This window comes from Corvus hawaiiensis, chromosome 9 (assembly GCF_020740725.1).
Source record: "Corvus hawaiiensis isolate bCorHaw1 chromosome 9, bCorHaw1.pri.cur, whole genome shotgun sequence".
Lineage (NCBI taxonomy): Eukaryota > Metazoa > Chordata > Aves > Passeriformes > Corvidae > Corvus > Corvus hawaiiensis.
Window position 1 is genome coordinate 12,149,820 of NC_063221.1, and position 15,636 is coordinate 12,165,455.

The window sequence follows — 15,636 nt, forward strand, 5'->3', positions numbered from 1 at the left end:
TATTCATCCTTTTTGACTATTATAGCACAAATACTTTGTAATGAAAACAAGTTCTGTTCTCTTTTCTTGAAGAAAATAATTTATTTGCTGCAGCCTATACAGACCAGAAATAAGTAGGCATATTTTTTGGGAACAGGTTTGTTTTAGCCAAAACAACAATGTCTTTTCATTGCTTTAATATAATGCCGTAATTCTTGGCAACATTTATCTACTGGTGCTTGCATGCAAAGAAGATCTGTAAGGCCTGAAATTTTTTTGCATGTGTGCTAAGAACTATCAGTTAAGAAGTAAAAGAGGTTTCTACTGTAATCAGGGTAGATGCCACAAAGAAGAAAAATTGCTTGAAGAGTAAGATCATAAGAGTGTTTAACTTGAAAAGCTGAAGGATTATGTTAGCGTTATGAAGAGGGCGCGTGCAGGCGAAAGGATTTGTCATGTGCTGGGACCTGCCTGCTTTGCCAGGCCTCAGCCACTTCCCTTTCACAATATGTAATACTTTAAAATGCTTCTCATGCCAGAGAATTTAATTCTTGTAAGTAACAGAAATGGAGACTGAGGCCTTTTGTCTTAGAGGCAGATGCTATTAGTCAATACTGAACACCAAAGAAATTGCATGAAATATAATTGAATTTTTATTTTTGCAATTCTTGATGAATAAAATGTCAGCACATTTTCAACAACCTGTGTTTTTAAATTTGATACCTGTGAAAGATTCTAGGTGGCATAGGTATGTATTTGCATGGCTTATATGTTGCTTTTAAACTTACTCCATCTGTGAGTTCTCTACACTAGAAAAAATGTCTAGGTCCTTTACAAGATTCATGACATTTTGCAGTATTAAATTCCATTTCCAAAGTGGAATTTCCTGTTTCCAAGCCTTTTTTCTCTTACTGCTTGCTGCAGAATTATCCCTGGGCATGAGGAAGTTAGTATTTAAAGTACAGCTCAAAATAATTACTTCTGTGGAATAATGGACTTCTGTATTGCAAGATTCGTCCCATTTTTTCAGAGGCTTTTGCTGCACATAATCTACTGTCTGGACACACCTTCATAGCTCATCTGTAGTATCTGCCCAGTGCAAGTTGTTGGCTCCTCAGGGCAGGTACATGTTTGAACAGATCTGTGAATTAGAATGCCATGCCTGTCTATGGCATCACATTAAAAGATGTGATAATTAACACTGGTTAATCTTCATACCATGGGCTTTTATAGAAAGCAGCACCACATGTACCACACTTTTTAATTCATATGCCAAAACTCCATTTTGCTTAATATAAAAAAAAAAAAGCTTACATTTGAGGCAACATGATTTTTAAAGTTTATATCCCTAATTCTCCTCTTGGACTACATTGAAATGATGAAATTTCATTATTTTGTCAAAACAAATGAAAACTGTGTTTTTGAACCTGATTATTCCTTGTTTATTCCCATGAAACATTTAGCACTCAGCCATTTCTAATGCTTGTTCGAAGTGCTGAGACTTTTCAATCCAGGCAATTCCAAAATTCCTTACTCTTACAAGGATAGCTGTCTGTGTCACTCCAAGTAAGGAGTACTTGCCTTAATAAACATTTGAAGTTAAAACTCTACAAGAGCTTGTCCTTAACACTTGTTTGGAGGAAAACCAGCTGTGAAAGGGAAACTTTGTCTGTCTGTGAAAGAAAAATAGTTTTCACTCTTAATTAATCACAAAAAGTATGTGGCAATGACGATTAGGAGGTCAGTGACTTTGTTAGCTCTCTGCTTTCTTTCAGTGTAGTCATGGAGAGAGTCCTCCTCCTCTTTTGAGAAATTACCCGAGTTTGAGTATAAAAACTAAGACGTGATTTTGGAATTGCGCAAGAAATTTCTGTGATTTTAGACATACTTTCTTGCATTTGCAATTTGCAGTTACCAATCTAGGGCATGTTCAGGTTTTCTGAATTAATGTGGATCTACGAAGACAAATGTATGTATTATAGGGGAGGACTGAGTGTTTGAAAGATGCCTAAGATGCTTGTGAAAAAGTTTGCTGTGCAAATGGGATTTGGTTGGCATTTGTAGTTTCTTTCAGCAGTGTACTTGACTAATTTTTGTATTTCTTTTCTGTTGCAACATTTTGTCACCTGACTTCCCAAAATCTTTGCATTTTCTTTTCCTTCTGTTTTGAGACACAAAAATTAATTTAAACCTCAGGAGTGAATCTGTGAGAGTTATGAGCAGAACCACCAGTTAAGGTCATGAGAGACGAATGGTCATGGGTCGTTTAAATAAGAATAGGGTCATTCCTTTCCCAAAAGGCAGCCCTTGTGACTTTCTCTTCTGAAGTTTAAAAACATGGCTCTTCAGAAGCATTTTTGTAGTGCCAGTTTTTTTTCTTGCACAGAGGTGAGCTTCCAGGCTCCTTAAAATTTGAGTGTCACAAGGTGCCAAATGCCCCTGCTTAAGGATGAAGTAAGAAAATGCCTTCTGTTGGAGTTATTTTTATAAATTAAAAAAAAAAAAAAATTCTGAAACTTAGTTTGGATTCTGGATTTTCTTTGCTAAATTTCTTATTTCTGGTCAAAATAGGTGCTTTATTTATAGGAGCACTAAGCTGACCTTGCCTTGGAAGACCTGAAAACTTAAAGCTCCTACTGAGAGGGGACTGTTCACCTCAGTGAATGTCCATGTTCCCATGCTGTTAATTTTATTAATGCTGCTCACATTGTCACTAATCATAGTTATCCTCAAAAAATCTTTGCTGACAAAAGCATTTGGGTGAAGTCACATACTGATGTTCAGAGCAGGGGAAGATGCCCATTTATCTGCGCATTGGTCTTTAAGCAGCAAAACTGCTGTAATATAAAAACAAGTGTGTAGAAATATATTAGAACTCATACAGTTTCAAAAATGCAACCTTGTAAATTGAATTACATTGCTAGACTTGTTTGTTTTCCTTGTAATGAACTCCTGCTATGATCTGCAATGTAGTTCCAAGTTTTGTCTGGATATTAACTGGAAAATGGAGATACAGCCACATATCTGGGGGCTTTTTGCTAATGATCAGATTTACAAAACCCGAGGAAGCACAAGGACTTCCTGAGCTGTGGTGTTTTGCTGTTTCTCATAACAGGTTGTTGATCAGACTGTTAGCAGACAGATTTTTTTCCTCCCACACATCTTCATTTTGGTTGATGGTTGACCATTTTTGCAGAGGTCTCTGCCAAGAATACAGTTTATATATGCAGCATTAAGGAGAAATGGTAGAAAAATTGAATCTTTGAAAAACTATAGATTTGACAGTAAAAGACTGAGGGAACCCCAAATCCTGTTTCAGTAAGGTTTTTGAGAAGGAAATGGTTGTTGGAAGAGAGGACGGTGACAGAAAGCAGGGCTAGGACTGTGGAAAAAAAAGACTTTTTTTTCCCCTAGTTGTATACGTTCTGGAGGATGACAGTCTTTAAGTTCCCCATTTTGATGGAAGAGAAATATGACTGTTTATCAGATGTGTTTTGGAGTGCATTACATATTTGTCATCTGAATTTTGAGACAGTGAAGATTATTTTGTACCTCCCTGCATCCTTTCCCCCATATTGCCCCACTGCTTGTGAGCTCTCTGTTTGTGGAGGAAAGGACTGCTTTACTTCTCTAAGAAAAAATGTAGCAGTTAAGGCTCACGGTAGCTGATAAACGTTTTAATAATCAGCCTTGTGTAGTTCTTTGACTTCAAAATTGAGTCAAGTGGCAAACTCCAGAGTTGTGGTTAATCATATGACAGAGAGTGAGACTGAATTGAACAGTACTCAAAGGCAAAGCAGTTAAAGAGAAGACAAGTGGAATATTCCTGAGTCTCAGGCACTGTCAGTGTTTCAGCCATCTTACCTTTAAACCAAAAGGGGGAAGGTGTAGTTAGGAAGCAGCTAACAGCTCTTTACTGTGAGGGTAGGGAGGCACTGGTACAGGTTGCTTAGAGAAGCTGTGGATGCCCCATCCCTGGAAGTGTTCAAGGCTGGGTTGGATGGGGCTTTGAGCAACGTGGTACAATGGAAAGTGCCTCTGCACATGGCAGGAATGTTGGAATGAGGTAATCATTAAAGCTCCTTCCAACTCAGCCCATTCTATGATTTTATGAATGTAAGGCTTAAAAGCAATACCTAAAATTAGAACTTCTAATTAGAATGACATACAAAAATAATGACTTGAGAGTAATTATTTAAATCATTGACACTCTGAAGGGTGCACTTAATAGACTGTGCTGGCATCTTCCACTTACGTGAGTTCTGTAATTTGTGTTATAAGTACTTGGCCTAAAAGTTAAAAACTCCACCGCAACCTAGTCTCTTTTGAGGCATTAAAAGAACGCCTCAGAAATTGAATGTAAGTGGGTTTTTTTAAGTGATTAGTAGTGTTGCTTTTCTCATGTTTTCTCACCAGCTGAGAAAGCCTTCTAGACAAGTTTTGCCTTGGCAGTAACTGTACAAAGCCATTGACTTCCACTGGTTTTGGAGATAGATGACGCTGATGAGGAATTGGGAAGCTGCTCTCCTGATAAATGCAAGAGAGAAGAGCCACGTTTGCTGTTAATTTTGCAACAAAAGGATTGTGAACAGGGATTTTGAACAATTAAGGTAGCGGAGCTGATTGGAAGAACATACAGAGACTGCCAACGGACTTTGTTTTCCTATAGCCCATGCTCAGATTAGAGCTTTTCTTTAACTAGCTTTTAATATTAGTGTTGGACCTAGATGATGGTGCCAAAAAACATGTCAAAGCTGGTGATTTTGTGTCATGGATGCTCAGATTGTGGGTATAACAGTTCCACCTGTTCTTCATGCTGCTGTCCTTATCAACCTGTCTGCTTTGCTCTTTTTGTCCTAACTCCTTGTTACTTTATTATTTGCAGTTGTGCTTCTTGATCTGAAACCTTCACAGTCTAATTTACTTACCATGGTGTAAATACTAATTTTTTATTTCAATATGAGTTTCCCTTTGCCTGTGTCTCTAGTTTCTGCTGTTAAAATTATCCATGACAGTGTGGGCCACTGTTCAGACATTTAATCCCATGAGACACTGCCGTGAGTTATGTAGCCCTCAGTTCCTGGTTGGAGGGTGAAGATGTATGGAGGTGTACCTGCTCAGAGATTTTGCATGGAATATTCCTCCCGGTCTTTGCTGTGGAAGGCTTATCAATCACTAAATTTCAGCTTGTTTCTCCGTAGAACTGCATTCCCTATTTTTGTAGCTGCAAAGATATAAACCAGAAAGGGTTAAAGCAAGTGCAGAGGTTCCAAATAGACACCCAAAATGCTCTTTTGGTGAAAGAAAGGACAATTAGTGAGCATTTATGTCATTTCCTATACAAAAGGCAATGTTATTTTCTTGAGATTATGGAAACATCAGGATTTGGCCTCGTCAGATAGTTTAAAATTCTGTTTCAGATTCAAAGCCTCATGAAGTCAGGAGGCTTTATTCCATTGCATTACTGGGTTTTATTTTTTTGATCAGGTTATAAATATTTGGTGACTATGCTATATTTTTCCTAGAGAAAAAGAAAGGGATCTTCTTATTAGCTAGGAAGGGATGTTTAATCCAGACAAAGTTGTTGCACGTCTTTGTGCTAACAGTATAAAGTATATCCACAAATTTGCCTTTGAACCCTGCTCTCCTATATGCTGTGTTGTTGTTTCGTATGTTAGAATGATCCCTGCCCAAAACGTAAACCACATTTTGTGTTGCTTGGGAAGAACAGATGCTGGAATCAATTTTGACAGATAGAGGTCATAATAGGGCATGCATTATGCATGTTGTTAGCAAAAAATAACATTTTTGAATCTCTGCATGAAACTCTGAGGGTCATTCAGTGTTGTTTAGAAATGCAGAGCTCTTGTAAAGAATACAAGTATGTAAGGAATACATTTTTTATTTGTTTCATATACAATGGGTATTCTAACTTATTATGTACTATGCTAATTCTAAATTGTAACCTCCTTCCTTGACTCATAATTATGAGATGAAATACTCAAATGAATAGTATGGTTTATGAAAGGTTTTATTTTTCTGTAATGTAACTTAATTGGCACTTTACAAATCTTGACTCTATCATGCTTTCTGTTTTTCTAATGAGATACAATTTAGATCATCAATTTATGTTAGTTCTGTGACCCAGGCCCAGGCTGTGAAGACTTTTCTAGGAATCTGGTGTTTTTTCCTTGTCTTCAAGTGAAGTAAATTTTAGCTATTTATTGGTGTCATAACTGGATAAGTTTGGTTTTTTGATTTCAGTGTTGGAAATAACCAGGCTCTTTTGTATCTTTAAATTAGAAAGTTTCCTGATAAAAAACTTTGTCATGTGGAAATCTGATTCAATGGAAGCCAATGGGATTTTTAACATTAATGATAATGCATGCATGAAACCCTGACCTTGTCCTTTGTGTTGGAATTTTACCTTCTTTTTGACGTGTTAACGAGTAACATTGTTGTGCCAGATGTGTTTCCACAAGTTTTCTGCATATTGTCAAATGCTATCGGTACTGCAGCTATGTACATTGCAATGGCAGTGTCTCTAAATGCTTAACATATTTCACATTTCAGTTGTTAATGCATAGAGATTCTACACTGTTTCTGTCACAAATAATCCATAATTGTACTCTAAAGCATTTCATGTTTCTGTAACATACCACTTTTTCTTGTCTGCATTGTTGAATTACAGAAAGTCCTCAGGATTCTTAATGAATATATTTGTTAGGAATCCATGTGCCAATTGAAAATGAAATGTCAAGATAGACAAGGAAAGTGTTCTAGATCTTGCCTGTCTGAACTTCTGGAAAGCAGCTGGTATGCTGCCTCAGAGGAATTGGTCTCTTATGAGAGGAAGCTAAAAGAACTTGGCTTGTTTAGCCTAGCAAAATGAAGGTTAATAGGGGTATGATTGCTCTCTTTAACTGTAGTATGAAAATAAATGCAGATAAGGAAAAGAACTATGCAGGCTGCTGTTTCTAGATGGATGTAAGTTGGCCATGAACTAATTTACTCTGAAAAGTAGAAGATGCTTGTTGTGGTTTAACCCCAGCCAGGAACAAAACACTAAGGTGAGAAAACTCGTGGGTTGAGATAAAGACAGTTTAACAGCTAAAGCAAAAGGTGCACGCACAAGTAGAGCAAAAAATGGAATTCATTCACCACTTTCCTGGGCCAGTCAGGTGTTCAGCTATCCCAAGGAAAGCAAGACTCCATTGTTTATAACGGTGACTAGGGGAGACAAGTGCCATCACTCCAAACTCCTTCCTCCTCCTTCACCCCACTTTATGTCCTGAGCATGATGCCATTTGGAATGGCTTATCCCTTTGTCAGTTGGGGCTAGCTGTCCCAGCCATGCCCCTCCAGCTTCTTGTGCACCCCCAGCCTCTTGGCAGGGTGGTACAAGAAGCAGAAAAGGCCTTGACATTGTGCAAGCAAACCCTATTTTCAGCACAAATTCAAACCATATGTAGCCTCATACTTCCTTCTGTGAAGAAAACTACCCCAGCCAAAGCCAGCACAATTCCAAATGCTTAGAGAATAGAATTCTAAAATGAACAGTAGGAGCAAACAGATTTGTTTTAGGATAAGCTTGCTAAAAAACTCAGAAATAGTTTCAGATGGTTGGTGCGTTAACGATGGATAGGTCTTGATCCATCACACCCCAGTGTCCTTTGTATATGTTAGGAAGTGAAGGGTGACCAGTTTCTGTCCAAGTAAATGTACACCAGCTCAATGTTAATCTGCTAAACTCTTTCTGAGCGACTATAATCAAATCTGTAACTGCATGATGAAGTTGAGCATTCTGTTTGGAACTTTTTGACTCTTAACTCAGTATATTAACTGTTCTGTACCCCATTTATTTTTTCCATACTTAATGGTGATACAGGGGAAGTTCTATGAGAAGAACATTTACCCGTGAAAATTTAGCTATTCCAAATAATATGTACTTGTTTTTGATTGATTGATTCAAAGATTTCATTTAGTCTTTTGTTCCTGGAAAAACTGATTAAAAAAAAAAAGTTTAAAACCATACGACAGGGATAGGTCCTTTTGATATTTTCATAGAACTAGTAAAACATATTAGTTGTGCATTCACTGCTTTTATATCTTTGATACAGGCTGTGTATGCATCTGTGGTATTATTGATACTGAAATGAATATGGCCTTCAGTGACTCAGACACTCCCGTTGTTAGAGAGTGAATTTACCTTCAGTTGTTTTACTTTGAGGTATAAAGTGCATTTCAGAATCTGAGTCAAATCTAACGTGTGCTAAAATAATTAGCACCAAAATATCATTTTCCTTGTTTATGCATGCATTTTTGATCCATGGCCTTGAAGCTGGCACACAGTATCATTCCTTAAACATCTGAGTGAAAGTAGTACAGAACAGCCTTGCAGCGTCATTGGTTACTGTATATTGTTCTAATATACTGGAATCCTAGCCATGTATCTCTATTATTCCAGGTGCTGGTTTATGTGAGTCTGGTCATAGTGCACATACATTGTGCTAGGCAGTGTGTATTTGTAGCAATGACAACGCTGAGCACAAAAGAACCTTAAGTAGGCCAAAGACAACAATTGGATAGAATAGGTAGTAAAATAGGATTTGTTGGTCACCATAGTAGAGCCCAGCTGTAGCAAGCAAATCAGCAGTTTCTGTAGGCATTACAACAAACAAGTTTTAAGAAGGGATCTGAAGCAAGATGATAAACTCCATTAAGGCCGTAACCCAAAAGCCTATTTAAATGATAGGATTATTTCTAGTGATGTCAAGAGGTAGGTGTTAGATCAAATCTTCCAATATTGTATCAAGGTAACTTTGTAATCAAAATTACTGTAGGATTTTGCAGAATCAAACATACTGAATTATACACAAGTATTCTAGACATGATGTGTTTTAACAGGATTAATTCTGTGTTACCTTTTGAACAATTCTGCTAGTTGACACAGCACAATTTTTCCTTTTTTTCCATAGTTCTCATGACCTGGTTTTCAGAGATGCCAATAATCATAATTACCAGTGGAATAGAAATAAAAAGTGCTCTTATTCATGTTTATGACTACTAATTTAAGCACTATAGTATCTTAAAAAACCACCAGGATTTTCATTGAGAAGTACATGATTATTTCTTGAGCATATTCTGATGAGATCAATCCAAGGGTGGGGTTTTAAGTGAATTATATCTGCACACTAAAAATGTGATAAACTGAATCACCCAATACAAGGTTTTATAATGTGAATAATTTTTTGTGCATTTGACTTCCAAGTATGTCTCTAAGATGAGTACATGCTTACAGTTTGTTCATCACATATGCCGAACTAGAATTCGTATTCTGATGAGGGGTTTCCTTGCATTAGGACGAAGTTGTCAGCTTTCACTAGACACTTGTATGCAGCATTATTTCTATTTGCTGTGCAGTGCATGGAGCATTTGTTGATGCTGAATCAGTATTTGAAAGCAGGAAAGCCTTCAAGGTGAGAAGCAAAGTAATGTCTAGTATTTGCCTGAGTGGAATAATGGCTTACTAATAATTAGGTGCTCATTTTAAGTATGCCAGCTAACTTGCAGAAACAGTACAAGTTAAGGTGTCATTTGGGTTGAGTAATGTAACAGCTGGTATTACTTTGCTTAATGTTTCATCAGCACTTCGGATTAGTACTCATTCTTTAATACAGAGAGTAGTAATTATTGAAGGTGATCTCTTTCATGTTTCATACAATTTAGAGAAGATAATGGATATTTGTGTTTATTGCCACCTAAATTACAGTAGTAATCTTGCAACAGAAATAAGTCTTTTGTTGGCCTGCTGATCCTTTGTTGTTAGAATGAAGTTAATCATGACCATCCAGCAAGAAACATGTTAAATAGGGCAGCCCAGCGACCTTGGCTTTGTAGCCTTTCACTCTTACCAATATTTATTAATACACATTCTTACAAAACTCTTAACCAATTTTTTTCTGGTTAAGATTTTAAATTTATATGCTCACTTAATGATAATGATTTTGAAAATCCCATGTTTAGTTAAACCCAGGAAAATTATTATATAATTTTTTTTTAAAGATAGAAGGAGAGTAATTAAAAATAGATCTGTTGTGATGAAATGCTTTCCTTGGTAGTAAGTAGAGTGCAAAAATCCTTTTCTAAAAGCCTCTAAATCTTTAATATATTGGTTATGGAGTGGGTGGTGCTTCACTTGATTTCAGGTATTCTTATAATATCAGAGCATACTCTTGGAGTACAATACACTAGCTGTCCATAATGCTTAAAATGTTGGGGTTTTTTTAAAGAATGCCATTAAAGTTATAAGAACATGGTGTTACAGTATCCACAGTTTTATCTTCTGACTGAAATCCCCGGCCCCCCTATTTGATACATGTCTGTGAAGGGCTCTTGAACTGTAGTTGTAAACAGTGCTTTAGTTCTTTGTGCAAGCAGATGGACTAATCTTTGGGGAAAAAAATACTTTGTGTCTCAGGAAGTGGGTTTCTCCCTTAAAAAAAATCCCCAACAGAGCTTAGGTGTGTAGATGCAGTCAGTATTGGTGTGGGAGGACTAGTGTGCATCTAGAATTCTTGTCTTGAAAATGAAACCTTCAGTTGATCCAGGCTTTGCTACATGTACCCAGAAGTACTGTCATAACCCAAAAATTAAAAAAAAAAAGGTATTGTAAGAAACCTGAAAGAATTGTGATCCTGACTCTCGTGGCTGTGTTCATGCCAGCCGTAGGTTTTCGGTTATACTGTTCTAAAGCAGGTGAGATTATCCATATTGGTGTCTTTAATACTAATTCATTGCAGTCTTTGCCTTGAACTATAAAGATAGCCTTAATATTTGAACCCTGTGCAGAGCCAGGGATGCATAGGTGTACAGGGAAGAGTCTCCATAGGCATGAAATCAACTTTACCCCAAGAAGAGAGGAGGATAGAGATGTTTTTCAAAAGTAATTATTTTCTATTTGGTTGTGCCTGGTATAGTACTGAGTACTAGTGCCTTAGTCATGTACCTACTAAGACAGAGTGTTTCTTTGCTTGATTGCTCTTGTGGTTTTCAGATTCTATAGATTGTCACTAGGTAAAAATAGATTTAAGTAAAAATAGGCTTATGGGCTTTTTTCTGTTTGTTTGTGTTTTTAATTTTTTTTAGTATTTGTTTTTTTCAGGTTTACCAAAAATGCAAGTAATTCGGAACTACAATGGAATACCACAACCAGCAGCACAGGATGGCCCACCATTGCATATCCAGATTGGGGACACTATTGAACTCATTAGAGGAGATGCACATAGCTTATTTTGGCAGGTACTATATCATTTAGCAAATGACTATATTCTGTTTGTCCAGATATCAACTACTTATTGATATACTGCACTTGTAATGTTTTTATTTTTGAAGAACAACCAAATTCTGTGGTTTATCCAAATAAATGTTAGTACAACTGTTTTTGCTTTTAAATTGCCAGTAGTTGCTATATGGGGTAAAGCTTCATTCTGGCAGCCTTAAAGTCCCAGGGAATAAATCTGCAAGAACAGGATGTTGGTGGCAATCCTAGTGAAATTACAAGAGTTAAGGAGAGTGTTTGATGCAAAAAGCAAAGTTTTGTGAATTTTCAGTCTCTGGTTTTGTAACACAGCAGAAGTAAGAGCTATGTTGACAAAACCCAGTTAGTGAATATTAGATTTATAGGGGAGAGAAATAGTTCTGCAAAACAGAACCACACCTAAACTATGTGATGCTGGCTTAAGTCAGTTAAGGATAACGGTTTTTTTTATATACATGGGAAAAGTATATTCTATTGATGGCGAAGATTTGCTGTCACATGATTCACATCACTACTTTCATTACTAAAATTTCTTCTTAATTGAGAACTATAAACATTGAAAATGCTGACTTGCATTCACTGTAACAGCAAATGCATTAAAGTGTGTGTCTCATTTTTCTTGATTGCTTTATTAATTGTTTGTATTGTTGGATACACGGAAATAGAGCTAAATAGAACTTTTGGTAGATTAACAGAACGACAGCTGGAAAATATCTGTCTTCTTGAATTGTTGTTCCTGTGTTTGTCTTCATGATTTTCTTTTTTTCTTTAAAGCTATAGTAAGCTAATGAATATAATATAAAAACTGCCTGGTCTTTTTCATAAGTTAGGTCATACGTTTTCTTGTTTGTTTTGGCTTTTGTTTTTCTGGCTACAGTTAGGATTGAATCTTCTCCAAACTTTTCACCACTGGATCAGTGAACTCGTCCTATGTCACTGCATCATCTTCAACATTTAATTGCGGGACGTAATAAACAATAGAATTAGTTTATCTATTGGAAAAATATGTAAATAGGTGTAACCCAACCATCTCACCCTGTCCCAAAAAACCCTTCAAACCCAAAAAACAAACCAACTCCGCTCCAAAACCCCCCAGCCTGTTACTTAGCAGACCATGGGTATTTTGCATTGCTAAAAATAAATATTTTCAAATGTTAGTTGACAGAGTTTGTCCTGTGTAGTTTTGTATGTGAGACTTGGTTCTGCAAGGTCTAGAGTTCTGATCTGGAGAAGCATTTGAACCTGCTCTTGACTTAGGACTGGCTAGAAGGTAATCATCTGACTAATACAATTAGTACAAGCCAAAATTATTGTCACCATGTGGGAATGATTTTATTCCATGTTCATACGCATCTGTCAACTCAATCTACTGGAAATTGTCTTAGAGGTTATTTGTGATTATCATGCTAAAGAATTTAACGAGAATCTCATTGTGTTTAACTAGCAGAAACCAGGTAGTGTGTGAGGCTTTTCCCTAGAAGCCTTCGTAATAGATTTGATTCCTAATGGAAATTGTCATCTCCATTAGCATCATTTAGGATTTTTTTCTTTTCTCTCTTGTCACAGACTGCTTAATACAGATTTTTCTGAGTCTTTTAATGACATCTGCATTTCAAAATGTATATTAAGAGAAAGCCTGCAAAATGCAATTTATATTAAAATCTTTAATTACTCAGGAGGCCTTTTAGAATAATTTACAGTTGACTCACAAGACTAATATTACAATGGACTTTTAAGTTGACCATTGCTCAGTTTAGAAATTCAGGTGATTGTAATAGGTAAGTATGTATGGTTTAGGTAAATTTTTTTCATTCTTTATGGCACATCAAATAAACAACACAAGTTACTAAGCAGTGCTTGAGCTGTAGCTGAAGTACAGTCAAACATGTTTTGATAGACATTAATATGCTTTGTTCAGTGGTTGACTGTGGTACCACTTGCTATTCAGGTATGATTAGTATTGAAAGTATTATCACTTAGATGGCAGACTGTCAGCTCTGCTTAAACATTAAGTCTATACTTGAGAGGGATTCATGTTTCAGGAGTAAACAGACTATATGGATACAAAGGGTAACCTATATTCAAGCAGATGGTGTGAAAGGAGGCAAGGAAGCTTTGCTGAACACAGGTTCAAATCTGTAAGATTGTCACTTCCTCGCACATAATTCTTTTTAAAATATCATTGGTATAAAACACATTTAGCTTAAATACTGCCTACCTGCATTTCCCTCTCCTCTACCTCCTCTTCAATCCTCTGTATTTTTGGTAAAGATGGCAGCTACTGTCTGTGATAAATTGCATAGGGATCTCCCATGGAAAATGATGCACTCATTTATTGTACTTAGGATAGCACCAATCAAAGAATGCTTTTATTTTTTTCACAAACATTTGTTACTTTTTTACATTCAGCTCCACTCTATTGAATTTTCTGAGTTCTGTTTTCTGTGGTGGTGTTATGGTAGAATTACACATTTAATGTTACAGAAACAAAATGAACTAAAACCCTGAAGAAATTTCATGTGTGTTTATGAAGATTTTTCCCTTTTAAATTTTTTTTATGTTGCAGGTATGCCGTCAAAAATAAAAAAGATATTTTGCAAGATTTTAATGCTTGTAAAGTACTTACACTTAATCTTATTGCCAAATGCTAGAGTATGTTATGTTAACAGTCATTACATATATATTACATTTAATGAAGGTTAAGCATTTATGTGCTTTTAAAAAATCAGTTAAATTAAAACATTTGTTTGCCAAAATACACATTTTGATGCCTTCATTTAATGAATCTGTGTTCAGAAATTTTAGCTATGTGCTCTGTTCTACTCTGAAACGTATGGTCACTGCCAAATAGTACTGGGAATAAAAAGATGTTTTTAAGGTGTTCTTCAGGAGAGCTTGGTTGGTGTTGAACTGTGTGTGAGCTGCTGATGCATGGATCTGTGATGATCAGGTCACTTTTGGTGCTTAGAAGCCTGGAGTAAATTGGTGGTCCTGCCACTTCAGGGAGGCAGCAGTTGTGTTGCAGAAAAGGCTCAGTTTAGGCCCTGCTGGATGCATTTCTGCCCTGGTCTCCCAGTTGTGTGGAGGTATCTGCAGTATTGTCAGTATATCATGGAGAGTAATCTTTAATTCTGTTAGTATTCTCCTGCCCAATCAATATCCATTGATTTGCATCACTTATGGAAATGCTTAACTTAGTGTCTGAATTGGCTGTTGGATCACTAGCTCTGAATTCAAACTGGAGTTTGATCTCTCGGCTGCTGCAGCCACCGCTGCATGGTGGTGTAGTCATTCTGGGGATCTGCAGTGTTCCAGGTGACAGCTTTCTGTAGAATGCAAGTTGAGGAGGAAGTAACTTGAAAGGAGATATTAACATTAGTGAAGATATCAGACACTGGCAGACATTGACAGAACTGGGAATCACATCCCAGTCTCTGAGATCCCTTCTTGCCTCTCATCTCTCAGAGCTTTCAGATCTATCAGTTATAATTATTACTTAATTATATTAAAACCCCAACAAAACAACAACAAAACCCACAGAACTGTTGAGCAACACTTTATTGGAACAGCATTTTCTTTTAAAGAAAATTCTTTTGGATATACTTATTGTCCTAAATGCCTGTGCATGTGTTATTATTTAATGTTAATCCCAATTATGTCTCAAAAAATTTTTTAGGGGAGAAACCTTACAACAGGAGAGCTTGGATTCTTCCCAAGTGATGCAGTAAAACCTAGCCCATGTGTAAGTACAATTGTTTAGTTCTGTTTGCCACCTTACAGGAAAACTACCTAGTTCATTAGTTCATCATGATTAATGTTACCTTACAAAAATAATATTGTTTCTAGTGCCTTTGTGCTTTCATGGTAGGTTCAGTATTGCTTAAAGTAGAATGTTCTAATACTTCTGGTTATGGGATGTAAGTAGGACATGTCAAGAAAGCTAGTTTGATAAGCAGGTGTAACTTACGGAAGTATTAACAAATTGATCTGTCTGAAGAGTTTCCAGAGTGTAGATCAAATACATTTTATGTGAAAGTGCACTTTCTTCCTTCCCCAGCAGGAAGGTGAGAATGCTGTGGCTCTAATCTATTCCTCAGTCACTTTGGGTTAGAGAGAGGGATTACAGCCTAAGTAGTGAATTTAAAAATTGTAAAACTAATATAAAACTTTGAATTCTGAGTGCTTGGTAAATTTTCTTCTTTCTTTAGGTTCTTACCTCTCCTTATTGCACACAAGAATCTTCTCAATCTAGAAAAGTTCAGGAAAGTAATAAGAAAAATAGTTTTATAATACATACTCAGGAGTTTAATGTATAGATGTGATGATGCATTTATATA

General features: G+C 36.4%; 1 protein-coding gene across 4 annotated transcripts in view; it reads left to right on the plus strand.

Moving 5' to 3' along the window:
• VAV3 (vav guanine nucleotide exchange factor 3) overlaps positions 1-15,636 on the plus strand; it is a 151,536-nt gene that overhangs the window by 111,722 nt on the left and 24,178 nt on the right. For all 4 annotated transcript variants that reach the window (XR_007205352.1, XM_048312782.1, XM_048312781.1 and 1 more), the window contains 2 exons: positions 11,144-11,280; positions 14,976-15,041. Coding sequence is in view for 3 of the 4 variants with exons in the window: in XM_048312782.1 (XP_048168739.1) it covers positions 11,144-11,280; positions 14,976-15,041 (203 nt within the window). In the remaining variant the exon portion in view is untranslated. The remainder of the gene's footprint in view (positions 1-11,143; positions 11,281-14,975; positions 15,042-15,636) is intronic.